Source organism: Camelus ferus, chromosome 9, assembly GCF_009834535.1.
Source record: "Camelus ferus isolate YT-003-E chromosome 9, BCGSAC_Cfer_1.0, whole genome shotgun sequence".
NCBI lineage: Eukaryota > Metazoa > Chordata > Mammalia > Artiodactyla > Camelidae > Camelus > Camelus ferus.
In genome coordinates this window covers 35,626,954-35,654,633 of record NC_045704.1, presented here as the reverse complement: position 1 = coordinate 35,654,633, position 27,680 = coordinate 35,626,954, and the positions used below count along the sequence as shown (strand labels likewise).

At 39.2% G+C, this 27,680-nt stretch overlaps 1 protein-coding gene across 2 annotated transcripts in view; it reads left to right on the top strand.

Annotated features, from left to right (window-relative positions):
- AMFR (autocrine motility factor receptor) overlaps positions 1-27,680 on the top strand; it is a 37,747-nt gene that overhangs the window by 6,693 nt on the left and 3,374 nt on the right. Inside the window, exons 2-12 of one of the 2 annotated variants that reach the window (XM_032486344.1) lie at positions 1,731-1,823; positions 6,106-6,270; positions 7,633-7,785; positions 10,175-10,215; positions 10,387-10,519; positions 11,945-12,078; positions 12,953-13,063; positions 16,509-16,699; positions 18,471-18,574; positions 23,952-24,086; positions 25,739-25,822. In XM_032486344.1, coding sequence (XP_032342235.1) covers positions 1,731-1,823; positions 6,106-6,270; positions 7,633-7,785; positions 10,175-10,215; positions 10,387-10,519; positions 11,945-12,078; positions 12,953-13,063; positions 16,509-16,699; positions 18,471-18,574; positions 23,952-24,086; positions 25,739-25,822 — 1,344 coding nt within the window. The remainder of the gene's footprint in view (positions 1-1,730; positions 1,824-6,105; positions 6,271-7,632; positions 7,786-10,174; positions 10,216-10,386; positions 10,520-11,944; positions 12,079-12,952; positions 13,064-16,508; positions 16,700-18,470; positions 18,575-23,951; positions 24,087-25,738; positions 25,823-27,680) is intronic. The other variant, XM_032486345.1, reaches the window with a different exon arrangement.

Here is a 27,680-nt window from a genome sequence, read left to right as displayed (position 1 = left end):
TGAGCCTTTTAAACATCTTTTCATCTCCTTAAAATTTAGTATTCTATGCTGTTTGCTGGAATGTTTTCATTAGGGCTATTCCACAGGGAGTCATAAGTTAGGGAAGTGGGATGTTTTGGATAACTAATTTGGGTTTTTTTCTGGTTATTTGAATGATTTAATTATCAGAACAGTTTCATTTTTCAGCAGAACAATTTTTGTTTCAGTTCTTTAAAAATATATCATATACTTCCCCTGCCCCATGAGACAAGCAGAATGTAACTAAACATAATTTAATCTTTTGTGATGAATTGCCATTATGTATAATGTATCAGGAATACCAAAGGGCTGGATGGTATGTAGTACTAAGGGGACCTTGAAGAGTTCTTGGGGACCTTGTTTTCTTATATTAATCTCATCTGTCACCTTCCTCTATTTACTTATTTTTATTTTTAAGTTATTAATTATTTTTAACACATTTTTATTGAAGTATAGTCAGTTTACAATGTTGTGTCAATTTCCGGTGTACAGCACAATACTTCAGTCATATAGGAACATACATATATTCGTTTTCATAGTTTTCACCATAAGTTACTACAAGCTATTGAATATAGTTCCCTGTGCTATACAGTACAAACTTGTTTATCTAGATTTACTTATTTTTGAAATATCATTTGATTCTTTTAAAAGCAGAGGTAAGAATGACCTGGGAAGAAGAATATGGCCACCTTCCTATAAACTTAGTGAATCAGAGATTGAAGCAGGCTCTATGTTGGGTTGCTGTTCATTTTCATTTGCTCTTAATAGTCATCTTTACTATCTTTATCAGGGTTCTTTTGGCTCTTTCTGGTTGTGCGGTTTTAAAAATCATCTGAGCATTCTAATGTGATGTGCCACACTAGCCTAAGTCAGGGGCAGCCCATGTTTTCATTTTGTAAGCTTTAGATTTGTTGTGTAGGTGTAAGGAGATCCATCTCTTAATTACTAAGAAAGAGAAAGTTTCCTGCTTACTGGTGAAGAAGGCCTTAGTTTTATATTGGTGTCTCATGGTTGCCTTTTAGTTCTCAGCCCCTCCTGTCAATTTTCTTCCTGTTTTCTTAATTCCACTCCCCTCTAATGCCCCAGAACCTTTAAGGCCAACACTAACCATAAATATCTTTCAGTTTGCGGATTGTCCCATTGCAATTAATTATATGTATGTATTCTTATTATATGGATTCTGAAATCTTCACGGTCTTGTGACTTCTTTGTGACTATCCACCCTCCTTTACATGTCTCCTATTTATTTGACAGGGCAGGGCAGGATGTTTGGGTTCTGGATTTTACTGTTCATGGTAACTTCATTTTTCTGAAAAATTTTCTTCTAAACTATCAAAACTGTAATGTAGGAAATGATGTATCTTGGAGATACCTATGGTTTTATAAGGTGCACACAGTTTTATACATGCAGTACCAAGGTTACAAACAGTTGAATTAAGACTCAGGGGAAGGTGGCCTGCTGGAGGGTACATGTTGGGACAGGGCTCTGTGAATTAGCCAATAAGCTGGTGCCTCTCCTCCCCACTCCTCATCCCTACCTCTGCCACCCATAAAAGTGTGTACCTTCAAATATTACTTGTCTTGTACTGGTAGAAAACTAGAAAGGCTCAATCAGTAGAAATGATGGCTGAATTCCTAATATAAAAATTTTAAGAGCTGCTTTTATTTTTCAACAAGAGGAAATTAATTTCTTTTCTTTGATTTGTGTACAGGTTCTAGTAAATACTGCTTGCTGTGTTTTGATGTTGGTGGCTAAGCTAATCCAATGTATTGTGTTTGGCCCTCTTCGAGTGAGTGAAAGACAGGTAAGTCCAATAGCAAAGATGAATTCTTGTGACCAGATTAAAAAAAAAATTATATTTGGTATAATTTCAAACTTACAGAAAGGTTGCATGAATACTTTGAAGGACTTTTGTGTAGCCTTTATCCAGATTCAGAATTGTTAACATTTTGTCCCATTTGATCTAATATGTACCTTTTATTTATATGTATGTATTTTTTCTGATCTGTTTGAGAATAAATTGTGGATATCATACCCCGGTACCCTCAAATACTTCAGTATGTATTTCCTAAAAGCAAGGACATTTTCTTAAGTAGCCACAGCACAATGATCAAAATCAGGAAATTTAGCATTGATAAAATACTTTATGTGATCCATAGTCCATAGTCAACATAGCCAGGTTGTCCCAATATTTTTCTTCATAGCTCTTTCCCATGACGTCTATGAGGTAATTTTTAAACAAGCTCAGGTTTGTTTTAGTTTAAATAATCATATATATCACTCTTAGAATATGGATTTTTTTCCCAAAGGAATTTACTGAGAGATTTTAGTTTTTCCCTCTGGAAATATAAATTAAGATTCCCCATTTCTACAAGCAGTGTTCAAGTGAGAGGGTCTGATACTTGAACATTACTCTCATACATACTGCTTCCTTTTTCTAAAAATGTTAAATATCAGTTGAAAATGTATAGAAAACATAACCTTGGGAGTATTACAGAGATTTTTAAATATACCTGGAGGTAATCATAATTGGCACAGTTGCTACTCAACTCTACTTTCAGTTTTTTCAGTATAGATCACGTCTTTCATGTTCTGTGATGACCGTTTTTGACCAGTGTCATCCAGTAGCATTTAAAGCACCATTTTGAGTTAGAACCCTACAGAATCAATACGAGTTTGCTTTGTGGGTTCTCAAAGTTCAAGAAATAAAGTGTCTAGAATGTCTAGAGGCAGAGACATTTAATACCTAAAATGGGACAAATATTAAACTGTTGAGTGGAAATTTAGAACAAGGAAATTTTTTTATGCACTTAATACCTACTGTGGCACTTATCTAAGCACTGTACATATATTCACTTACTTGTTCCTCCAACTATTCTGTGAGATGCTGTTGTTATAAGACCCATCTTACGGATGGGAAACCAGAGCACGGGGATGTTAAGTGACCTGCCCAAAGCTATATGGCAAATAGATGGTGGAGTAAAGGTTCACAATCAGGGCACAGAAAGTTCTATGTTCACCTCATGCTTTCCCACCCCAGATCTGGAAACAGACATTCACCAAGGATTCCTAGTTCTTTTTATTCTTTGAACAAAGTGTAAAGTCAAAGTACAATGTGTAACATTTCTCCAAATAATTCTTTAAGTGGTCATCTTATCAATTTGTTCCAAATGTAGGTTCATTTATTTCTACATTTAGGTTCACTTATTTCTGTTTTTATTCAATTTTGCTTTTTTTTTTTCTATTTTAAGTTTTTGAATTTGTGAAACATTTACATGGTTAGGTATTATATATAAAAGTATACTTAGGAACCATGTTTTCATCCTTGTCCTCTGTACTTGATTCCCACCACTCCCACAGATGGCTTGAGGGTATGTTTTAATATCTGTTGGCTAGATGCCCCTCATTGTCCATTTTTTCAGGATAGTAAAGATTTTAAAAATTGGACATACTCAGTATAGGAAAGAGTACAGGAAAGCAGATATACTTAAGTGTTGCTTGTGGGAGTATACATTTATATCACTTCTTTTGAAATCAGGTGGATGTTACTTGTTGGGAACCATAACAACATTTGTAACCTTGGGTTCCATAATGCTGAAAAAACAGAAACCTGTGCAAAGATACTCATTGTGACATTTTATGCACAGTGAAAAATTAAAAACATTTCAGTGTCCATTTGTAACCACTGAAATAATATATTCAGAGATTATTCATTCATATTGATAAGGTTCTCACAATGTAAGTGAAATAAAACAGTGTACAAAAATTGTTATATATATATAAAATAACATATAACATATAATAATATATATAACAATATATAGGTTCAGTGCAATCCCTACCAAGTTACCAATGGCATTTTTCACAGAACTGGAACCAAAAATTTTTTTGTCTGGAAACACAAAAGACCCCGAATAGCCAAAATAATCCTGAGAAAGAACAGAACTGGAAGAATCATGCTCCCTATACTATACTACAGAGCTACAGTAATCAAAACAGTATACTCCTGGAATAAAAACAGACACAGATCAATGGAACAAGATAGAAAACCCAGAAATAAACCCACGCACTAGCGGTCAATTAATCAATAACAAAGGAGACAAGAATATACAGCAGAGAAAAGACAATCTCTTCAATAAGTGGTGCTGGGAACACTGGACAGCTACATGTAAAAGACTGAAATTAGAACATTCTTTAACACCATATACAAAAGTAAACTCAAAATGGATTAAAGAACTAAATGTAAGACCAGATACTCTAAAACTACTAGAGGAAAACATAGGCAGAAAACTCTTCGACATGAATCACAGCAGTATTTTTTGGGATCCGTCTCCTAGAGTGATGGAAATAAAAGCAAAAATAAATAAATGGGACCTAATTAAACTTAAAAGCTTTTTTCATAGCAAAGGAAACTATAAACAAAACGAAAAGACAGCCTACAGAATGGGAGAAAATATTTGCAAAAGATGTGACCAACAAGGGATTAATTTCTAAAATATATAAACAGCTCATGAAACTTGATATCAAAAAAATAAACAACCTAATCAAAAAAAATGGTCAGGAGACCTAAATAGACGTTTCTCCAAATAGATGGCCAACAGGCACATGAAAAGATGCTCAGTATCATTAATTATTAGAGAAATGCAAATCAAAGCTACAATAAGGTATCACTTCACACTAGCCAAAATAGCCATCATTATAAAGTCTACAAATAATAAATGCTGGAGAGGGTACGGACAAAAAGGAGCCTTCCTACACCGTTGGTGGGAATGTAAATTGGTGCAGCCACTATGGAGCACAGTGTGGAGGTTCCTTAAAAAACTAAAAATAAACTTACCATATGATCCAGCAATCCCATTCCTGGGCATATATCCAGAGAAAACTATCATAAAGATACATAAACCCCAATGTTCATAGCAGCACTGTTTACAATAGCCAAGACATGGAGGCAACCTACATGTTCATCGACAGATGAATGGATAAAGATGTGGTAAATGATGGAATATTGCTCAGCATGAAGTTAAACAGAAAGACAAATATATCACTTATATGTGGAATCTAAAAATATGGTACAAATGAACTTATTTACAAACCAGAAATAGACTCATAGACATAGAAAACAAACTTACAGTAACCAGTGGGGGGAAAGGGGGGAGGGATAAATTAGGGGTTTGGCATTAACATGTATACACTACTACATATAAAATAGATAAACAGCAAGGACCTACTGTATAGTATATGGAACTATATTCAATATTTGATAACAACCTATAGTGGAAAATTATCTGAAAAAGAATATATATATAAATGTATAACTGAATCACTTTGCTGTACACTTGAAACTAACACACCATTGTAAGTCAACTATACTTCAATAAAATAATAAAAAATTAATGTTTTACACTTAGGAAGAAAAATGCATAAAAATGTCAAGGCATCATTTTTATTTTCTTTGTACTTTTTCATATATTATTGATTTTGGCTGTCAAATGAGCATAGTCATATTTTAATCTGAAGGATGTTAAAAAAAGAATATCTAATCTTTTGCTTGTTTTAGGAATCCAGAGAACACAAGTATTAGAAATGATACTTGTAGCTGTCACCATTTTTGTGTGTGTTGGAAATATATGTATTATTAATTAATACATAAGGTACTAAACTAATATAATTCCCCCTTTTAGTGGCTAAAATTTCATAACTGACTGAAGAATTCAATCTAGAGTGACCAGAGGGGGAGGAGATAGCTCAGTGGTAGAGTGCCTGCTTAGCATGCACAAGGTCCTGGGTTCGATCCCTAGTACCTCCACTTAAAAAATAAGTAAATAAATAAGCCTAGTTACCACTTACCCTAAAAAAACAAAAAACAAAAAACAAGTTGCAGAGTCTATAGGTTACTTTCTGGGGTCTTTTATTTTTCAGAGGGCTCATTTTTTTCTTTGTCTTCTATTTTCTTGTGGACAAGTGTTAGGAAGTAGAGAATATTTTCTCCATAGAAGCCAGCTTTTGTTATGAGTTAGTTATAATGGTACTCTTTAAAATCAGTTAGGTGTAATGGTACTTACCTTTATAAATATTTTTCTTTTTAGCACCTCAAAGACAAGTTTTGGAATTTTATTTTCTACAAGTTCATTTTCATTTTTGGTGTGCTGAATGTCCAGACAGTGGAAGAAGTGGTCATGTGGTGCCTCTGGTTTGCTGGACTGGTATTTCTGCATCTGATGGTTCAGCTCTGCAAGGACCGGTTTGAATATGTGAGTTTTTAGCCAACCTCTTTTCCTACTTGGTCACATATTTGCCAGGTCTGAACTGTGTAATATGAATGAGCCATAACACGCATGGGCAGGATAGCCCTCCAGGGGAAATCTCTTGGATTGGGTCCCTACTGCTTATTTCTTGAGAAACTTTCTCCAGCAGCAGGATCAAAGGAAGGCAGGGTCAGTGTCTCTTAGGGAGGCTTCCTCCCTGCTCCAATAGTATTGCATTGCAGACCCTGTGGGGTCACTGAACCAATACAAACTAATTTGATCACAGTGCAAGGAAACCTTATTATATAAATTAAAAAAAAGCTGGTCTTTTCCAGATATTTTCTGTTGTAATCTCCTTCCATTTTCCCCATTCTTAATCTAATATTTGGAGCCCTTCTTTCTGACTAGTTTACATTGTTTCTATCCCTGGACAAGGACTGAAGTAGCGTGTCTTGTCTTCCTTGGTCTCTGGAGAGCTGAATCTTTTTCTATCTGGGTACAAGATCTGCCCCTTGGCTTGGGATCAGAGCTGTGCAGGTGAATCTTCACTCGTTAGTGCCCCCAAACTAATCTAATGGATCCCAGGTAAACAGGCACCTACATACAGTCCTACCCTGAGTTAAACCCACTCTGCAGCTCTGTTTTCCCCCTTCTTTACCCAGTCCTTATGGACCTCACACCAGGTGGTCCTTGCTCCTCTGTGCAAAGCTAATCTTAGGCTCAAAGCCTTGAGCTGTTTCACAGCTCATCCCCCATTGCAGTCAGGAACAGGAGCTTCTAACCTTTGTAACTGATTTGGTATCTACACTTTCATGCTTGGGAGTTGAAACTCCAGACCTCGTTTCCCAAGGTGTTGCCTCTCTTTGTATACTATTAACATAGCATTATGATAGTAGTAAATCTGCACCTGGATTATATTTCAGTTGTACTGGCCGTGAACAGGCTAGGAATGTCCTCTCAAGTGACTTTTGGGTAGTAGGGCTAGAGCAAGATTGAGAACACAAGAGAATGTGGTGCTGTCCCGTGTCCTGTTGAATGCTAGAAGACAAAGTTACATACCTTTGGCAAATTGTTTCTAGAGGCTTATAATCTCACTGGTAGGAGGATCCTTGAAAATTTGAGATGAAAATATAACGTATATTGTTATATTCCATAAATTAAATGGTAAAGATCTCAAAATATCAGCTCATATTTCTGTTAGTTGGAGAATTTTAACCATCTGATAATGGGACACTTTTCTGTGCTTTGCATTTGGCCACGCAGCTAAGCACAGACCTAAGACACCAAGGTTAACCTTGAGTTTCTCAGTGAAGTTTAACACTACTGCACAGAAGAATGAGTTTCCTTCTTCTGTTTTGCACATTTCAGCTCTCTTTTTCCCCCACTACACCGATGAGTAGCCACGGTCGAGTTCTGTCTCTATTGATTGCCATGCTGCTTTCCTGCTGTGGGTTAGCGGTTGTCTGTTGTGTCACAGGCTACACCCATGGGATGCACACGTTGGCTTTCATGGCTGCAGAGGTAAGATGCAGACACAAGTTCTTGCTCTGATTGTATTCCTGTATATTTTCAAGGAAGCTAGAGGATTATTGACAGATTATTTTCACCATGAAGTGACTGATGGGTATCTGGTCTTTCATTTAATAAGCAGTCTTCTGTTTTGTATTGGGCATTGGTACTGAATGCTTTTGTGTGTGTAGTTTCATGTAATCCTTGCTACAACCTAATACAAAATACAGTTGATCCTCGAACAATGCAGGTTTAAACCGTGTGGGTCCACTTATACGTGGATGTTTTTCAATAGTAAATACCGCAGTACTACACAGTCCCTGGTTGGTTGAATCCACGGGTGTGGAGGAACTGGATGTGGAGGGCTGACTATAGTTTATACTCAGATTACCCCCTGCATTGCCCCAGGGTCAACTAATTATTTTTGTCAACATTTATATAGTGCTTACTATATGCTGGGGATTGTTCTAAATACCTTACATGTATTGGTTAATTTTATTATTCCTCTTTATGATTGGGGACACAGGCATAGAGGATGAAGTGAACTGCTTAAAGGTCTGAGGTGGCAGAAGTAGCACAATCCTAATCCTGTGGCTTCCAAGTAGGAAGATACTGTAACCAGTGATTTGTGTTGGTCTATAAGGACATACTCTATAATTGGTATTTTTTATATAGGGCATAAATTAAGAGTTTACAGAGTAATATAATAAATATGTAAACTATGTTCATTATTTTGAAAGAATAATTTGAGAGATTCATGTATATTTTGAATTTTACTTTTAACAACCTTTTTGAAAGTACTAATTTCTTTTCAGTAGAAATCAAAATTGTTATATATCCTTTATATTCAGTGGCTATATTTGCTTTTTTCCTGAGTCAAAATACTTTTATTTTGCCCATAATTGCTGTTATTAATGAAAAAAATAAAAATAATAGATATCTAATATCAATATCAATAGATGGTTAATATCAAAACACTAATGGAATTACTAATTGGGAATTTGTTAGAATAGGGTTAAAATTTATTTTGCACTTAATAGTATTCATTTCAGAGTATAATATAGTAGTGTAAGTAAAATTAGAAAAGAACATTTAAGTCCTTAGTAAAATTATTTACAATCCTAGTTGAATAGTTTCTATATATGAAAGATACACAAATGTATTTCTTCTTGAGAAAAAAATCTGCTTAAAATTTGTTTACTCTGGCTTATATTAGTTTGCTTTAGATGTATTTTATTATAAGTCACCATTTCATACTGTGTTTTCCTTTTTTGGTTCTCTACCTTTTAATTACTATTAGGCCAAACTTTGAAAAACATATATTTAAAAATAAAGACATTTAAATTAGGCCTGTTGGGTTAGTACATATTTTTATTTTAGCTCAGTAATGTTTTAAAAGGTAATTTATCGTGTTACAGATTCAATATTTTGAACTGTCATATTTTTACATTTATAGTGTTTCTCTTCTATTTAAATATTTTCCATTGTAAATGGGAGTTTCCTGATCTCAAACATAAAGAATATAACAGTTCTATTCCGCAAAATTAAGAGGAAATTTTTCTTAACGTCAATTTCTATAACACAAAAATACCACGAGGGACTTATTTTTTATTTCTTTCATCATATTTTCTTCTGTGTGGAAAGTGTTATGTAGAGAACAGGTACTCATTTCTAGGATACTAGTACCTAAGCTATACTTGGGTATGGGGTCACCAAATATTCAGGCACCCTCTTAGGATAGTCAGTTATGGCGACTTAATGCTGTATGAAATAGAAGTAATGTCAGACTACTAGAGTGACTCTCAAGATTGTAGAAGGCATCCCTGGGAGATGGACAGGTATAATTCGTTGTCACCTATTAACAGGAAAAGGCTCAATAAAAGTTGGGTTTTTAGGTCATGAAAATATTCCATGGAAATAAAATGGGTGGTAAACTTAACAATCTGCTTTTTTTTCCCTTTGAAGTTTTAATGAGATAGGATTGATGTATAGCACACTGTATATGTTTAAGGTGTACAGCATAATGACTTGACTTACATTTATTGTGAAATGGTAACCACAGTAAGGATCATCTTGTATTGATACAAAAAGAAAAAGAAAAAAATGTTTTTTTCCCTGTAGTGAAAACCTTTAGGACCTACTCTCTTCACAACTTTCAGATATACCGTATGCACTGTTAACTGTAGTCATCATGTTGTATCTTACATTCCTATTACTTAGTTATTTTATAACTGAAAGTTTGTACCTTTTGACTAACTTCCTTCAGTACTTCCCCCCAGCATTGAACAACCTGCTTTTTAATTGAACTGAGAAATGTTTGTCTTTTATAATCTTGTAAAGTAAGTTTGGTCTGAGCAATCCTAAATTTTGTTAAAAAGATAAAATCTGTCTCTTTTTTCAGTCTCTTCTTGTAACAGTGAGGACTGCTCATGTGATTTTACGGTGAGTAGAAATTTGGGAGGGAGGTGACTGAAGTGTACTCATACAGGTGATTTCAAGATAAACCATTTATAAAATACGTAAAAATGTGACTGTACTATATCATGTTTGAGCCAAATCCAAATTCAATTGTAACAGTAAATCATTAACATGATTCATCTCTATTCGCTGCAGATATGTAATTCACCTGTGGGACCTCAACCATGAAGGGACATGGGAAGGAAAGGGAACATACGTCTATTATACGGATTTTGTCATGGAGCTCACTCTCTTGTCCCTGGACCTCATGCACCATATTCACATGTTGGTAAGTTTCCCAGAAGGGGCTTTAACAGAGAGGTAACTTTTTCAGAATCAGGAACCCTATTTAGTATGTTAATAAATAGAACATTTGTGGATGACTCATTAAAAACTATAATAATGATGCAGCTGTGCCCTCACCCTTTTTGCTGCTGGGTGTAAAGCAGTGTGGAACCACTTTGGCTGGTACCCATCATCCTCCTAGACTTAGTTAACTCTACCAACCAAGTCAATAGATAATTCTTTTAGCATGAAATTAAGGGAATTCCTCTCATAGTTTCTATGGCTTCTAATATTTAGCAGTTACTTTGTAGGTAGTAATAATGGGAGTTCCCTCAGTGTTAGCTACTTCATGGATTCATAAATTTCCCATCTTTGTAATGAAAAACAAAGTCTTTATACTTAATTCCTCCTACTTCATTGTTTACATTTTACTCTGGTGTGGAAGAAATCACTATGCTGAAAACCTGCTACACTGGTTAGCACTTCAGTGATCTAAGAATGGTGAGAATCAACCTATTTGGTATATTTGGTGGACACTTTATTTAAATTATAAGCCTATCAAAGTAGCATTTAAAAATTATTGAGTTAAACACAGCACGTTTCTAAGTCTACTTTTTAACAGTAACTTTGAAAATATAGTTTTAAAGGCTCCCTAAACAAATGTCCACAGATAACTGTTGACATTTGTTGTGTTTACTGCTGCTTTACAAATTCAAATTATACATTCATAATTGAGATCATATATTGGGCATATAGTTCATAGTGTTTTTGTAGCTCGTGTATTATGTACATCTTTTGCTAGCAACAGTTCTTCTATATCATTTTAATGCCTTTAAGGTAAAAATTCCACCACATAGAGGTATGATGATTTAATTAACCAGCCCCCATAGTGGAGTATTTAGATTGTATTCAGTTGTTTTCAGCTTCACATCATCACATAATTTTCTTTTGTCACTTATTAGTTTTTTTAAGTACTTTTATCCTTTTCTACTTAACAAAAATTATTTTCCCATGTAATTAGCCTTCAAAATGTTATATATAAAATATTAATATGTAATTATATTTTATAGTAAATATAATTAATGACTATATAATACTGCATTAGTTTACAACCTAACCATCCCCCTACTGTGCATTCTTCTGTTTCCTGATTTTCTTTTTTATAATTGCATGGATGGACATCATTTTGCATAAAGCTTTAAAATTTCTCATTAGTTCCTCTGGAGGATTGCTGGTGATGGAATGACTAGGCCAAAGATCATGTACATTGTTGGTTTAATGAGATAAATGTATGCACTTGCTTCCTAAAAGATTATTCCAGTTCACCTTCACTAACAATTAAAAGCCTCTGTTGCATACCTCACCCTCAGTGCTAGTAATTTCACAATCATTTTTATTGTGTGTTTTATTTTCTTTCCCTCTTGTTAAGTTATTTGGCAACATCTGGTTATCCATGGCCAGCTTAGTCATCTTTATGCAGCTGCGTTACCTGTTTCATGAGGTGCAGCGTCGAATCCGCCGGCACAAGAACTATTTACGAGTGGTTGGAAACATGGAAGCCAGGTAAGTGGGCACAAGTGGGCGTTACTGACGTTGGCTTATTTTAGATCTTTAATAATAACAGATCCCAGATTATATGAGAACCTGCTTTTGTAAACTCTCAGTGGAATGGTGAAGAGCATAGGCTGTGGAGTCAGGTTGCCTGGGTATGGATCCCCACCTACTTGCCATGTGATTTTGGGCAATTTACTTACCTCCCTATGCCCCAGTTGGTTATATCTAGGAATGATAGCAGAACCGTCTTCCTTGAACTGTTGGGAGGATTCAAAGGGATAATAAACGAAATATACTTAGAATAGTACTGCGTACCTAGTACGTGCTCAGTAAATAATTAGGTTCTTTTATTAGGTCATTGTTTTTATCATCATTATTATTAAAGGAAGTTTTCTTGGGCTTCTGCCCTTTTAGTTTATTCCTTACACATGCATATTTACACACACACACACACACACAAACTCTCTCACTCACACACACACACTCTCACACACACGTACACACACCCTTAACCTCACTGGAGGAAACATTCACATACCACCCTGAGGCTAACATGATGCTATACCAAACCTGAAAGTGTCAGATTAACAGGTATCTTTTTTGTGTCTGGCTCTCTGGGGGCCTTAATGCCTTTGATTTACCCAGAAATATTCTATCAGGTCATCGCTAACAGGAGCCATTGTTAAGACAAAGTTAGTTTCTGTGTGTGGGTTTCTTACTTGCTCTTTGATGGGCTATGAAGAGAACACATGGTGGAGATTTTTTACTGAACACAGTTCCTCCATAACTGCGCTGTTAGGAAGGTGAAGTCTATGAAGTGATGGTCACTATTTGTGTGTGTAATTGACAGAGATCCCTGCCAGGTGCATTTTGTTTTTTACAGGTTTGCGGTTGCAACTCCAGAGGAGCTGGCTGTCAATAACGATGACTGTGCCATCTGCTGGGATTCCATGCAGGCTGCAAGGAAGCTGCCCTGTGGTCATCTTTTCCACAAGTAGGAGCTTTGTGAAGGGCCCCATGGAACTGGTATTCTGTCCTGGGCATGTGGGTGCTTTTTGTGCCTGGGCTTAAGACCAACCCTGGTTGAGGAGTGGGGACCTTCCTTCAGACTGGATATGTGCTGTTACTGAGTGGGAGAGTGGAATGGGGAGCTTTGGGGTGTCTTCCTTATTCCTCAGCCTCTTCCTTGCACCGCAGGACTGTTCCCCACTCACAGTGGCCATCTTAATTTCTAGAAATGTTAGCTGTCTTCATATTCCTTCTTCTTTTAAGCTCTGAGGTATAGCAAATTATTCCTGTAAGACTTAAAAGGATAAGGGAATCCTTGCTTTCAAACAGCTTATTCCCTAATTGGGATGAGAGAATATATATTTTTGCATTTTGCATATGCCCAATAGCAACATAAAAACACACACCAGGGAAATTTGTTGAGGTGGAGATTAGACCAGAAACGCTGAGCTAGTCCAGAAGAACTGTGACTGTGGTACCAAGGATTACAAAAAGGGATCTTTTGAAAACCGTCAAGACTGTACTAGATAGATATGTGTGTGATACAGGCTAATACTGTTGCAGTCCTCACTGCCTTACATTAGTCATTTTTACAGGGATCGAAATCATTCTGTTTTTAGACTGGATGTTTTTGGTGTTGATGGACCTTGAGGTGTCTTTTGGCCTTTTGCATCTCTGGTCAGTTTTGCATATTGAGAAAGTTATAATCTTTGCGTCTTTAATCTTCCTTTATTTTATATTCCCAGATAATTTTTCTTCTCCTTTTTTAATATTAGAAGGGCTTTGGAGCTAGAGTATTAGTAACTTGACAAATTTATTGACTTATTTTTTTAATGTGCTGGGTGCTGTGTTGGGTTCTGGGGAATAAAATAAAAATGACAGATATGGTCTTTGCTTTCATGAAATTTACAGCCTAATGGAGTTTAACATGGATTAACCAGCCATGTTTATGAATGTGGAAGTATAAATTGAGATTTATAAGAAAGAAAAGGAACATGGTTCTTGAGAGCTTGTAACAAAGGAATCTGACTCACATCTGGAGAAAGTAACTCTTGACAATGAGTAGGAGTTAAGTCAGCAAAAGAAAGGATGGGGCGGAAGAGTGCTTTAAGACAGAGGGAATGTTTCTGTAGCAGGAGGGAATAAAAGAGAAACTGTGTGACTGGAACTCAGAATGTCAGGGGGATGTGGTGTTTCCTGAGGCAAGGGAAGGCAGGAGCTGGAGCCTACAGGGGCTTTGAGGGCCATTGATGGTTTTAAAGTAGGGGTTCTGGATCAAATATGCGGTTTCAGGGGGACTAGTTAGTAAAGGCTGCAGTGGTTCAGGTGTGCCTTGAAAGTAGCTTGGACTGTGGTGGGGGAAGTGGAGCTGGAGAGGAGTGGGCATGTTGAGAAGGAGTAGGAAGCATGTGGTGATAACTGGCCATGGGAAAGTGAGGAACATAAGGTGTCAGTGATTCTTCTAGTTTTGTAGCTGTGTAACTGGATGGATAGTAGTGCTGGTTGTTGAGGTTGGAAGACCAGACATACATTTCTCAAGAAACTTTCTCCAAGGAGCTTGGAGAGAGTTTGGAAGAATAACTCAGGTATATTTTAGCAGGGAGAGAGGGTATATAGGTCAGTGGTAGAGTGCATGCCTAGCATGCATTTAAGTCCTGGGTTCAATCTCAGTACCTCCATTTTAAAATAATAAATAAATAAATAAATAAATAGATAAATAAACCTAATTATTCCCCCAACAAAACAAAACAAAAACAAATGGAAAAAAGAGTGTATTTTAGCTCAGAAGAGATTTTTTCAAGCAGATGATTAGATTAATTTTAGGATTTAATTTTTTTGATTCAGACAGAATTCAGACAACATACAGTTAGCCATCTGAAAGCGTACAGTTCAGTGGCATTTAGTTTATTCACAGTGTTGTGCAGCTACCACTTCTCTCTAGTTTCAAAACTTTTTTATCACTCCAGAATAACACTTCATTAAAGAAAATCACTCCCCATTCCTCCCTCCCCATATTGCCTGGCAACCACTAATCTGCTTTCTGTCTCTCTGGATTTGCCTGTTCTGGACAGTTCATATGAAAGGGATCATACAATATGTGACTTGTTGTGATTGGCTTCTTTACTAAGCATAAAGCTTTTAAAGTCATCCAACTTATAGTACATGTCAGTATTTCATTCCTTTTTATGGCTGAGTTTAAATATTTTTTATAATAATTAAACAATGTGTTTATCCATTCATCCATTGATGGACATTTAGGTTATTTATACTTTTTAGCTATTGGAAATAATACTACTATCAACATTTGTGAACTGGTATGTTTTTACTGAGTACCTGTTTTTAATTCTTTTGGGTGTATACTTAGGAGTGGAATTTGCTGAATCACAGGGTAATTCTGGGTTTAACTTCTTAAAGAACCACCAAGATTTCCACAGCAGCTGCACCTGCACCATTTTACATCCCATAAGCAATATATGAAGGTTCCAATTCCTTCATATCCTCAACAATATTTATTTTCTATTTTTCTTATAGCCATCCTAGTTGGTGGAAAGTGGATTCTCATTAAGGTGTTTTTTTTTTTTTTAATGATAATTCTCAAATGTAATTTTTCACTGTGGTAAAAAATATATTTATATGTATAACATAAAATTTACCATTTAACCATTTTCAAGTGTGCAGTACAGTGACATTAAGTACATTCACATTGCTGTGCAACCGTCACCACCATACATCTCCAGAACTTTTTTATCTTCCTAAACTGAAATTCTGTACCCATTAAACAATAACTCCCCATTCCCCCCTCCTCCCCAGCCCTTGGCAACTACCGTTCTATTTTCTGCCTCTGTGACTTTGACTACTGTCACATAATAGCACATCATAGAGTGTTTGTCCTTTTATGTCTGGCTTATTTCATTTAGCATAATGGCTTAAAGATTCATCCATGTTGGAGCATGTGTCAGTTTCATCCCTTTCTAAAGCTGAAAAACATTCTGTTGTGTGTATATATCACATTTTGCTTATCCATTCATTTGCCAACGGACATTTGGGTAGTTTCTACCTTCTGATATTGTGAGTATTGCTGCTGTGAACATGGATGTAGAAATGTCTTTTCAAGACCCTGCTTTCAATTCTTTTGCATATATACCCAGAGATGGAATTGCTGGATCAAATGACAGTATGGTGGTTCGTCAAAAAATTAAACATAGTGATTACACCATTTTTACATTCCTACCAACAATGCACAGGGGTTCCAGTTTCTCCACATCCTCATCAATACTTGCCATTTTAAGTTTTTTAGATAATAACCATCCCAGTGAGTGTGGTTTTGATGTTCATTTCTTTAATGACCAATAATGCTGATATATTCAGAGTACTTCTGGTGAATTCTCACAAAATATGCTAAGGATATCTTATTTTGGACTTTTTGGTAGCTCCTGTCTTCGTTCCTGGCTAGAACAAGACACTTCCTGCCCAACGTGCAGGATGTCTCTTAATATTGCTGACAGTAATCGCATCAGGGAAGACCATCAAGGAGAGAACTTGGATGAGAATTTGGTTCCTGTAGCTGCAGCCGAAGGCAGACCTCGCTTAAACCAGCACAATCACTTCTTCCACTTCGACGGTTAGTTGGTTTCAACTTCTAAAACCACGCACAAGGTTTTCTTCCCTTAGTGGATGCTGTTTTAGTAAGTTGCACTGTGTGGGTGAGTTTAATACTATATTTCAGTTTTAATTGAAAATGTTCACTAAGTATAGATAGCACTGAGAGGTTAGTTTGTGCCAGGCGTTTTGCTAGATTCTATGTGAACTTGGAGGAGGGGAGGAGGGGAGGTGGAAGTAGTTAAAACTGAATCAAGTGTGCCTGTAAGGAGCACTCTTAATCAGTTTAATGTAAGTTAACCATTGCTAATAATTTATTGCATTGGTGTAATACTTACGCATATAATGGTCATTGAGTAGCCTTTCTGGTGAGTACCAGAAGCAGATTCAGAACTGGAACCCCATTGTCCATAAAATATGAATATTCCACCTTCCAGAATATTGCTAGGGGTTGTAATAAAACCATACTTAAAATTCTAAGGCCATGGGCACTGTAGCAGGGGCTGGTTGATCATCCTTCTTTAATTCACATTACATCAGGCTATTGTTGATTTTCATCAATTCTAATACCACTAAATTCTGTGAGTTCGTATTTCTTACTGTAAAATAGGTATCCCTGGGCTATTTAGTAGAAGTGCTCCTCAGGTCTCTGATTTGAGTTTCCCAGGGTGGAGCATGGTGGGAGTGGTGGCACATTAAAATCTCTGATAGAAAGGACGGGAGGAGTGGAGTCAGCTCTCTGAGAGGAGCGATGATGGCTTCTTGGCTGGCTGGGCCAGAAATGCTGGACAGGTGTAGATGGGCTGCTCTGTGGCTCTTAATTAAGGCCTCCACCAGGTACAATTTCTGAGATAGTGTAGCAGATCTTGGACACTGGTCCTGGCTTTGTCATCATTATTTTATGAATTATTGCTGAAAACTTAGTCAAAATAGATAGTCAAATTTATTTCTCCCTAGTAAGTACATGAAATAAGTATCTCGCTTTTTATTGGGCACAATCTGTCAGGCAAGACCTTTGAGACAGCCATTGAACTTATTTTGTATTCTGAGCCTCAGTGCTTCTTTGTGAAAAAAAGGAAAATTCTCCTTAGATGTGTGGCTTGATGTGGAGGTGTTTCAATGCCGAGACCTGGTGGTGGTGGTATATCTTAGGAGCCCCTTTCCTTAGAATGGCAGAAGCAGCAGAATCTCCATACTGTTAGTCCACCTGCCTGTGTTGTAGAACTCTTTGAAAAGAATTTTAAAGCAGAAAACTAAGGTCTTTAAAGCAGATTGTTAAGTAGAAAATTCTTCATGAAAATAATTGTGAAAATATGCCTCCAAATGAGTAGTAGTGTGAAGGAGAGGAGCAAAACCTTCTCTGTGTAGCAGCTTTAGAACCTTGAAAACTTTCCTTATAGTGTAGGCTGTGAGAGTGGGTTGAGTTTGTGTGGATCCAGAGCCCCTGGAAAGCAGGAGAGTCCAGTAGTGAAGTGTTCTGGAGCCTGACCGGCTTCAAGTCCTGGCCACCATAATTAAATGGCGTGATCTTTGGCAAATTACGTAACTTCTGAGTCCCTTGGGGACCAACAAGAGTACTGGGGTCAAATCTCTGAGAAGAGTAAAATGGGAATAATAATAGATGGTTTTATTGGGGATTAATTGAGCTAATATACCTGGAGCACTTGGTCAGAAGGCCTCGTGTAAAGTAGCCCCAGTGGATACCAACTGCTATCACAGAGTGGCCGACTGTGGAGCAGATGACACAAGGAAAGAGGTCTCTAAAACTTGCGCTGGATTCTCGTTTGTTTTAGGGTCCCGGATTGCGAGTTGGCTGCCGAGTTTTTCAGTTGAAGTGATGCATACCACCAACATTCTAGGCATTACGCAAGCGAGCAACTCCCAGCTTAACGCAATGGTAAGGACCACTTGAGGCTTTTAGAAGATGGTTAATAATCAGGAGGGAAGTAAGAGATGGGAAGCATGTGCAGTGTCTATGGGCAGAACTGCAGGATTTTCAGGGACATCTTATTTATTCACTGGGACCACTTAAATTTCTGTGTTTTAAAATTTGAAGCTGATTTGGAAACCAGGTTTTATTTTACTTGTGTCAGAGATAATCTAACCTTTTCTCAGCTACTAGGTTCACTCTCTTCTGACCTGGGCCAGTCTTAGAACTCCCTTTCTTTTTCACCAAAAATATTTGAGGAGTTATTGGCTGGAGTGAATGATGTGATTTTTATTAAAAATTGTAGTAGTCTACTGAATGTGTTATTTTGATCCCATCTCCTCCCTCCCCAAAATAAATAGTATGCATTCACACACACACACACACACACACACACACACACACACACACACACACACATGCATACACATACGTTCTCTGTGGGAGTGTGTGTGTGTGTGTATGTATATATATATATATATATATATATATATATATATATATACTTTGAGATATTGAGGCATGCTGTTGGTTCAAGGGTATTGTCCAAATATTTTAAGATTCTCTGTATTTTTCTAAAGCTTTGTCATATGGTGTGTAGTTTTATTTTACAGTGTTGAAGAATCAGGGTTCACCATTGCTGAAATGTAGTGTTCATTTTGCTAGTAAATGCAGGAGTCTTAAAATGCAAACTGCCTTAGTCCTACCTGGATAGGGCCTCTGGCTGTCCTGGGTAACCCTGGCCAGTACTTCAGAAAGTCATCGGTTCATTTGTTTATTCATTCATTTATCTTAATGTATGTATTCAACAGATTTGCACTGAATGCCTTTTCCCGATGCAGGCACTGTGCAGTGTCAACAAGGTGGACATGAACCCTACTCTCAAGAAGTGTGAATTCTACTTGAGGGGACTGATTATAAACACAAACAAATAAGATCGTTGCAGATGGAGATGGGGGCTCTGAAGGCAGTAAGACAGGTGATGTGGTGGAGTGATGGGTAAAGGCTGTGCTAGAGGAGACATTCAGAGAAGTCTCAGGAGGTGCTATTTAAGCTAAGACATGAAGGATGAGAAGGAGGCAGATCGGGGAAAAAGACAGTGGAAACAGTATATACAGAGGCCATGAGGTGAGAACGTTCTGGAAACAGAGGTGATTGCGGTTGGAACCAAGATAGTGACAAAAATTGAGGTTGCAGAGCTAAGGCATGCAGGGATTTGTAGGCCACGATCCAGTTTAGATTCTGTAATGAAAGCACTGGAAGGCCATTCAGGACCTTTTTTCCTCCCCCAGGGGACTGACAGCACAGGTAGCAGAGAATGATTCCTTCTGAGAGAATGACTTAGAGGGGCCAAAATGGAAGCAGTGAGACCAGCTAGGAGGCTGTTGCAGTAGTTCAGGGGAAAAAAAAGTACAGTGGCTTGTACCAGGGCATTGACAATAAAGATGAAAAGAAGTAGCAGATTTAAGATGCTTTTTGAAGATGAACCAACAGGACTTGATTTGGTTGCTCTGATTTGGTGCTTGGATTTGGATGTAGGGTAATGAGGTGAGGGAAGCGTTGCTTTTCAGTTAAGCAGCTTAGCAAATTGTGGCACCATGTATTGAGATGGGCAAGACTAGGGGAGAAACAGGATGGAGGACAGGGACCCGGCCTGCTCGGCTTCCCGTTTGCTGAGAAAGTTGGGTGTCTGTGAGACATCCAAGTACAGATGTCATGTAGGCAGTTCCGGACCCCAGTAGAGAAATCAAGCTGGAGATCGACACTGGGAGTTTTAAGTTCTAGAGGACTGGATCTCTTTGAGTGAGAGTAAGTAGCTCCCAAAGAGAAGAAGGCTCAGGGCGGAGGTCGGGCGGAGAAGGAGCCATGGCAGCGATTGAGAAGGAAGGAAGCCAGGAGAAGGCGGCAAGTCAGGCATGTGGGAATTCTGAGACGCTGATGCCAGGGAAGTGCATGTTGGGTTTGGCAGAGTGGAGGTGGTTGATTAGCTGGAGAGGAACAGGCAGTTTCTGTGTCTTGAGGGGTTGAATACTAGACGATTGGATTGGAGAACGAGTGGGAGCTGAAGACAAAGCCGCTATCTGGCAGCGTGGTGTAAAGGGAGCTGAGAGGTAGAGGGGGTGTCTTGATAGGAGTGTGCTGTCAGGGGAGTGTTTGTTAATATATTTTTAAGAGATTTTCAGACAGACCATTTATCCACAAATTTCAAAACCTGCAGAGGAGTATCCAGTGAAGTCACTCTCCTGTCCTTTCCTCCAGCCACCCAGACACCCTCCTCTCCCGCAATGACTTTGATTAGTTTCTTCTGTGTTGTGTTTTTTTAGAATGTTTATGTGTACATACAGCAAATGCTGAGTATGTATTCTTTTTCTTTTCCCCATGGGTTGTTTTTTTTTTTCTGTTTGTTTTCAAATTGTGATAAAATATGCATACCATAAAATTGATGATCTGAACCATTTTTAAGTACAGTTTGGGGCTATTATGTACATTCATATGCTTGTGCAGCTGTTGCCACCATCCATCTCCAGAACCCTTTTCATCCTGCAAAACTGAAACTCCATACCCAATAAACAATAACTCCCTTTTGCTCAGCCCCAGCCCCTGGCAACCACCATTCTATTTTTTTTCTCTGTGGATTTGACTACTTTAAGTTCCTCATAGAGGCAGAATCATACAGTATTTATCTTTGTGTGACTGGCTTATTTTACTAAGCTTTATATTCTCAAGGTTTGACTACGTTGTAGCATGTGTCAGAATTTCCTTCCCTTTTAAGGTCTGTCCACGGTATGGATAGACCACAGTTTGCTTATCCATTCATCTGTTGGTACACACTTGGATTGCTTCCATGTTTTAGCGATTGTGAATAATGGGACTGTGAACATGGGTGTACAGATATCTCCTGGAGACCTTGCTTTCAGTTCTTTTGAGTACCCAAGGGTCTTTTTTAAAAGATTCTTAAGTATGTTTGGTATGCAAATAGGAGTAATCACTAGAGGGGGAGAGATTGATGGTACAGAACAAACAGGAAAGTTAACTGAAGGCAAAGGCTTTGAGGCAGAGGGTGGGACTGGGAGCAGAAGAGAGGCATTCACCTTTGTCAGGAGGAGGAACAGACATGGCTGCAGGTATGTTGTTTTGAGATACGCTTTAAAAAGAAGGCATGGCTCAATAACCGAGGTAGAAGCAACCTGAATGTCCATGAGAGATGAAGAGATTGTGAAAATGGTCTATCCACACAGTGGAATATTATCAGGCTTAAAAAATGAAGAAAATCCTCTCATATGTTACACCATTGATAAACTTTGAGGCTATTGTGCTAAGTGAAATAAGCCAGTCACAAAAAGACAAATACTGCATGATTCCACTTACCTGAGGTTTCTAAATTACTCAGACTCTTAGAAAGTAGAATGGTGGTTGCAAGGGGCCGGGGGTGGAGCTGGGAGGGGGAATGGGGAGTTGCTGTTCAATGGGTGTCGAGTTTCAGTTTTGTGAGATGAACGGTTTCCGGAGATCTGTTGCACAGGATTGTGCATATAGTTAACAGTACTTTACACTTAAAATGGTTGAGATGGGAAATTTTATGTTACATGATTCTGAACATTAAAAAAAAAACCTAGTTTCCTGCTGGCTTCTGCTTTCTTAGCGAAGAACTCAGCCAGATCACTAGCAGAGAGTGACAACATGAGGGCAGGTCTAGGAGTGCGGTAGCTTCGGGCGGCCACTGACTGGCTCAGGACAGGCTCTGTGTGGGAACTTCAGGGTCAGGCAGCTGTGGAAGCCTTTTAGATGGATCACCTCACCTGCCTGCCCCCTTAAAAAATCAGAATTCATGGGCATGTAACCCTCCCAGGAGTAAGAATTACCTTCTTGGAGCTGGTGTGTTTAGAATTCTTAGCAGGCCCTGGTGCTCTCCAGTTTCACCATGGATTAGAATAGCTCTTTATAGCACAACTCATTTACTGGCACTGTACATTTTTTATAAAGATCTAATATTTAACTTGCTGGATTTTCTGGAAGAAAAGCTTCACTGAGTAAAACGAATCTTGGATTTTTTTTTTAATTTGGGAAATGAGAGGAGCGTTTTCAGAAGAGAGAAGAATGTTATCTGATTATGGAGGTCATTTTGGACTGTTACCCAGTTAGCTTGATTTGACCTGGGTTTTAAAAAATGATCAACTTATATTCATAGAAACAGTGAGGGGATCTCAGGCTCATGGATTGGCGGGTCCTCGTGCCATGCACGCCTGTTTTGTCCTCCCCGCCCAGCGACGACTCCGGGCAAAGCTTTGTGCAGGTTTCACCCTGATCTTTCCTTTTCCGACCCTGACATTGAGACACATCCCCTCTTTCTACAGTTACAATGACGGGCCCCTTAGGAGCTGCTCTCCCGACAGTAGACCCTAACTAAAGCAGTGATATTTTTCCTCCTCTTTTTTCCTTTTGCTCATTGGGACTTTTCCACAAGTAAAACCTTGTACATAAACATCTTTAAAATAAATACAAATGTATGAAAAAAAAATCTGAAGCTGCTCTGATTAAAGTCCAAGCGGGTGGTGGTGTGCCAAGATCTGTGCCTGCTCCCCACTGTGCACCCCAGAGCCCTGATGGCCTCGGAGGCGTTTCTAGAGTACAGTTTGAAACTACAGCTCCAGAGCAATATTAGGAATTCACGTTCTTTATCATCTTTTTTTTTTCAAGTTGAGGTTAAAATTTATATACAATAAATTTGCTTTTTTGGTATCCATTTCTATGAGTTTTGTCAAACTCTCAGTCATGTAACCACCACCATAATCAAGATTTAGAGCAGTTCTGTCCCTCCTCCCCCCATTTTATTATTCTCCATAGTAATCACTTTCTTTCCCACCTGTCCCTATAATTTCCTTATTCCAGAATGTCATATGAATGGAATCGTATAGTACATATCCTTTTGAGTAGAGCTGCTTTCTCTTAATATAATGCATTTGAACTTTATCCATGTAGTTTGTATCCAAAGTTTGCTCCTTTTAGGAATTGTATCTTTAAGAAGAACACGTTTGTATACCTGAGTTTTACTGAGCTTTCAAATGAACACGTTTTAAAACTAGAATATTCTAGTTTAGCCTTTCTCAAGATCCAGCTGGATTTCTATGCCTTTTTTTAAAAGTTGATGCTATCCCCATGTTTTCTGTTTGGCATCCTGGAAAAATACTAGAAAGACTGCAGTTTGACAGTGATCTGCAGCATAAAGGTGGCCCCTGACTTGTGTTTTCAAGGCAGGTCACCAAGTTCAGTACCTGCCAAACACCATGACTTTTGTGAGTAACTGGATAATGAATGTTTCTATGGCCTTTGTTTTGTGTTCCTACAGGCTCATCAGATTCAAGAAATGTTTCCCCAGGTTCCATACCACCTAGTGCTGCAGGACCTCCAGTTGACACGCTCAGTTGAAATCACAACAGACAACATTTTAGAAGGACGGATTCAAGTACCATTTCCCACACAGGTAAACTAAGGTTTCAAACGTGACAAATCGATTCTGTCTTCATAAAAGTTTAATCTTCTAGATTCACTTTTTAGTTAACAGCTGAGTATCATTTATGATTTGCTGAAGGGTTTCTGTGAATTCCCTAACTTTCCAAATTATGACAGAGAACAGACCTATTCAAGAGGCTTGGTGAGTTAAGGACAAGTGTATTTGGCTAATTTTTTGTGTAGATGTACACCCCTAACCAGCCTGCCCTTGCCAGTCCAGGAAGTCATAGCATCGTTTACTTTAGGACAAGGATGGGTAGTCTTTTTCTATAAAGAGCAGATTGAAATATTTTAGGCTCTGCGAGCCATGCATTGTCTATTGTAACTTCTCAATTCTGCATTGTAGCAGTAAAGCGGCCATGGACAACATGTAGATGAATGTGCATGACTGTGTTCCAGTAAAACTTTATTGACAAAAACAGTTGGAGAGGTACTTGGTCCACAGGCTGTGGTTTGCCAACCCCAGCCATAGGAGATGTTGCCATCTGTCCCTGGTTGGCTTTGCATATTGGTATGGCTTTCCATTGGGTATAATTCCTGTCTCTGTGAGGCTTTTATTTTTGACCTTTTTTTAAAAAGGTCGTATTTCCTGATCCATCATATAACCTCTTTGATGGATACAAGAATTATTAACATTTTAAAAGCAAGCTTTCTGGCAAGACCAAGGAATAAATTTATAATCAGGGAATCATATACCAAGAAATTACTCAACTTTAGTATGCAAAAGCATGGAAATCTGCTAGTAACATTTTAAAACTTGAGAATCTTTAAAGAGGGAATGAGCCTGGACTTAGGAGTCAAGGGGTCTGAGGTATTGGAGGTGGCTCAGCAGTCCTTAGCTGTTTGACCTGGCTGTTGGGTTTGGATTTCCCCAGGAGCAGACCCTGAGATAAGAATTTGAATGCCAGTAGTTAAGTTGGGAAGTGTTCCAGGAAACACAGGGAGCAGGTGGGGCTGTGAGACAGACAAAGGGTTTGTTATCCAGCAGACTACCATTGTGGGCAACTGGAGCTTGATCCCATTGGTGGCCCCTGGGTTCCAGCATAGAACACATTGTCCTTCCTGAGGGGAGAGGAACTGGGGTGTTTATACACCAGCTCCCATAAGTGGTTGGTTGAGGGTCACCTCCAGGTAGGGCAAAGTTACCTCACGCAGCCAGAGTGAGTCTTCAGGCAATGAGATACAGAAACTGGCCAGTTAGCACGCAGGGGCAGACCTGCAGGGATATGAGCCGGGTCCCGAGGTGTCTGCAGTGTGGGCCACGATCTCAGCCCGGCTAAAAGTGAGAAAAACAGCAGTGCCTTTTTCATAGGATGTTAAGGAGATGAATGAGATGATCGTGTCAAGGTGTTCTGTCGGTGTTATCTGCTGTTGTTTTGCTCTTGTTGTGCAGTTACTATTATTAAAGGGAAAATTAATTGTGGAGCCTGTTGATAACTCTCAAACTGATGCCTCAGGCTCTCTTGTCTTTCGTCTGAGTAGCAGTCTCATTTCTTTGTTGCTGTGGGGTTTGTTGAACTCAGACCGTGTTGCGGTCATAGCTCCCCCGCCCTCCAGGTTCTCCCTTACCTGTTCTTTAAGTTGGGAGCGGCTCTACTGTCTGTGGCGCTGTTTCTCTTTCAGCGGTCAGATAGCATTAGACCTGCACTGAACAGTCCTGTGGAAAGACCAAACGGCGAACAGGAGGAGGGAGAAGCTTCTGCTCAGGTAAGGCCTGTACCCGAGAGAGAGAGCGTGTGGGACTAGGGCAGAGTGGGGGACCTGGCGACGGTCTTCAGTCCTGTCTTGAACATCTGCGTGGCTGAGGGCGAGAGTGGAAAGGAGGCCCGGTGCCGCACCTGTCTCAGTGTTTACAAGCCAGCTGTGCCTAGGGCGTGGCCTGCACTTCCACCGGGGCCTGCAGTCCACTCCCTGGGGGCTGTCCTCAGGACCTAGAGGCGAAAGGAGTCGTGCTCTCCTGGGCTGGCCCTGCTGCCGTGAACTTGAGTAGTAGCACCAGGAAGGGCAGAGTGAGGCTGGGCCTAGGACTCAGAGTGACTGGACTCATCCAAACCCAGTGGGCACTGCACATGGCTCCCCTCCCCAGAGCCGACGCCATCAAGCTATTCTCCCTCGGACCTCACTTGGCCAACTCAGCATTTCTAGGTACTTTCATGAATTTCACAAAAAAGAGACCCTCAGGGATAGGGGAAAGTGAGGTTATCTTGGGAACTAGATCTGCCTAGATATCCGCTTTGGGGGACCTGAGATGGCTGTTCCCAACCAAACCTGCTCCTCTGTCTGGTTTCTAGGGCAGAGGTACCCATTTCCCCCATGCTCTTAGCCCCACACCCTAGGGGTTCCAGTTCACATCCCTTTTCTGTATTTCCCATTTGCTTAATCACCATACTTCCCAAAACTTTCCTAAGAGACTAGGAAGAAAACCCCAAACAACTCTATCTTTGTGTTTGCTTGTTTGTGGGACATGTGGGGCTTCCCACACACGGGGCTGGGGTCTGAGGCTGGCGCCGCCTTCTCGGCCAGTGTCGGTCAGGGCTTTCTTTGAAGCAGCTGCTTTCTTTGATAAATGACATGGAGGCTGCTTTCACCTTGTGTATCTTTCTCTGTGAATAGGAAACAGTAAAAAATCCAAAGACTTTTTCAAATCTGTTGCTGAGTTAAAATGTTCATACCCAAATCCATAATCGGATTGCACTGCATTTCTGAAGAAGGGGCTCATGTTTGCACTTCTTGGCTTAGCTCAGATTTGGGTGCTGGACTGCCTTGGGGGCATTGTGGGTACAGCATGTTCGATCTGTCTTGATTCCCCAACTCTATTTTTAGAGTCAGCATGAAGGTTTCTGAATTTTTTAACATAGTGGAAGGAAAGTACTTGTTTCACAAGGAAGCTTGCTATATAACATTTTCGGTCATTCTCAGGAGATAAAAAGTTCTTGGATATCAATCTGCTAATAAACACCTCAATTTAGTCCAATCATCAGATCAGTTCTGTTTGTCACTTAAGTCAGGGTTCCCCCGCCCCTGCCCGAGCTCAGGCCTGAATCGATCAGGCTTGGAGACTGGCAGGGCCCCAGGGTGGGCTTCCATTCCCTTCCTCTGTCTCCTCCTTCACTCACTAGCTCTTCTTTCTAGCCTTCTCTAGGGTCTGGCTAAGGAGAGAGGGTTAGGATAGACCATGTGACCCCAGCGTGTGTGTGTGTACACGTGTGTGCCCATCTGTGTATTACAGTTGTTATCATAGAGATCTGCCTGCCCTGTCTAGTGCCAGAAACCTTGACCTATACTTCCTTTGAACTTGGACTGGCTGTTTATGACGACCCCTACCTTCCTGGGGTCCCATCACCCACCAAGTGATCTTCTTGGGCAAAGTCTGTTTCAGCAACCTCAGGCTGGTCCCTCCTGCAGGACCCACATCTCCTTCCCAGCACACATGCAGCAGCGCCCTATAGACAGTGGAAGTTGAACTTGCTCCCCACCAAAGTCTTTTTTCAATCTGTTACAAGCCAGTGTCTCTTAGATTTCTCGAGTGTGTATTAGTCCTCATGTCCCCCAAAGTCTAGGTAAT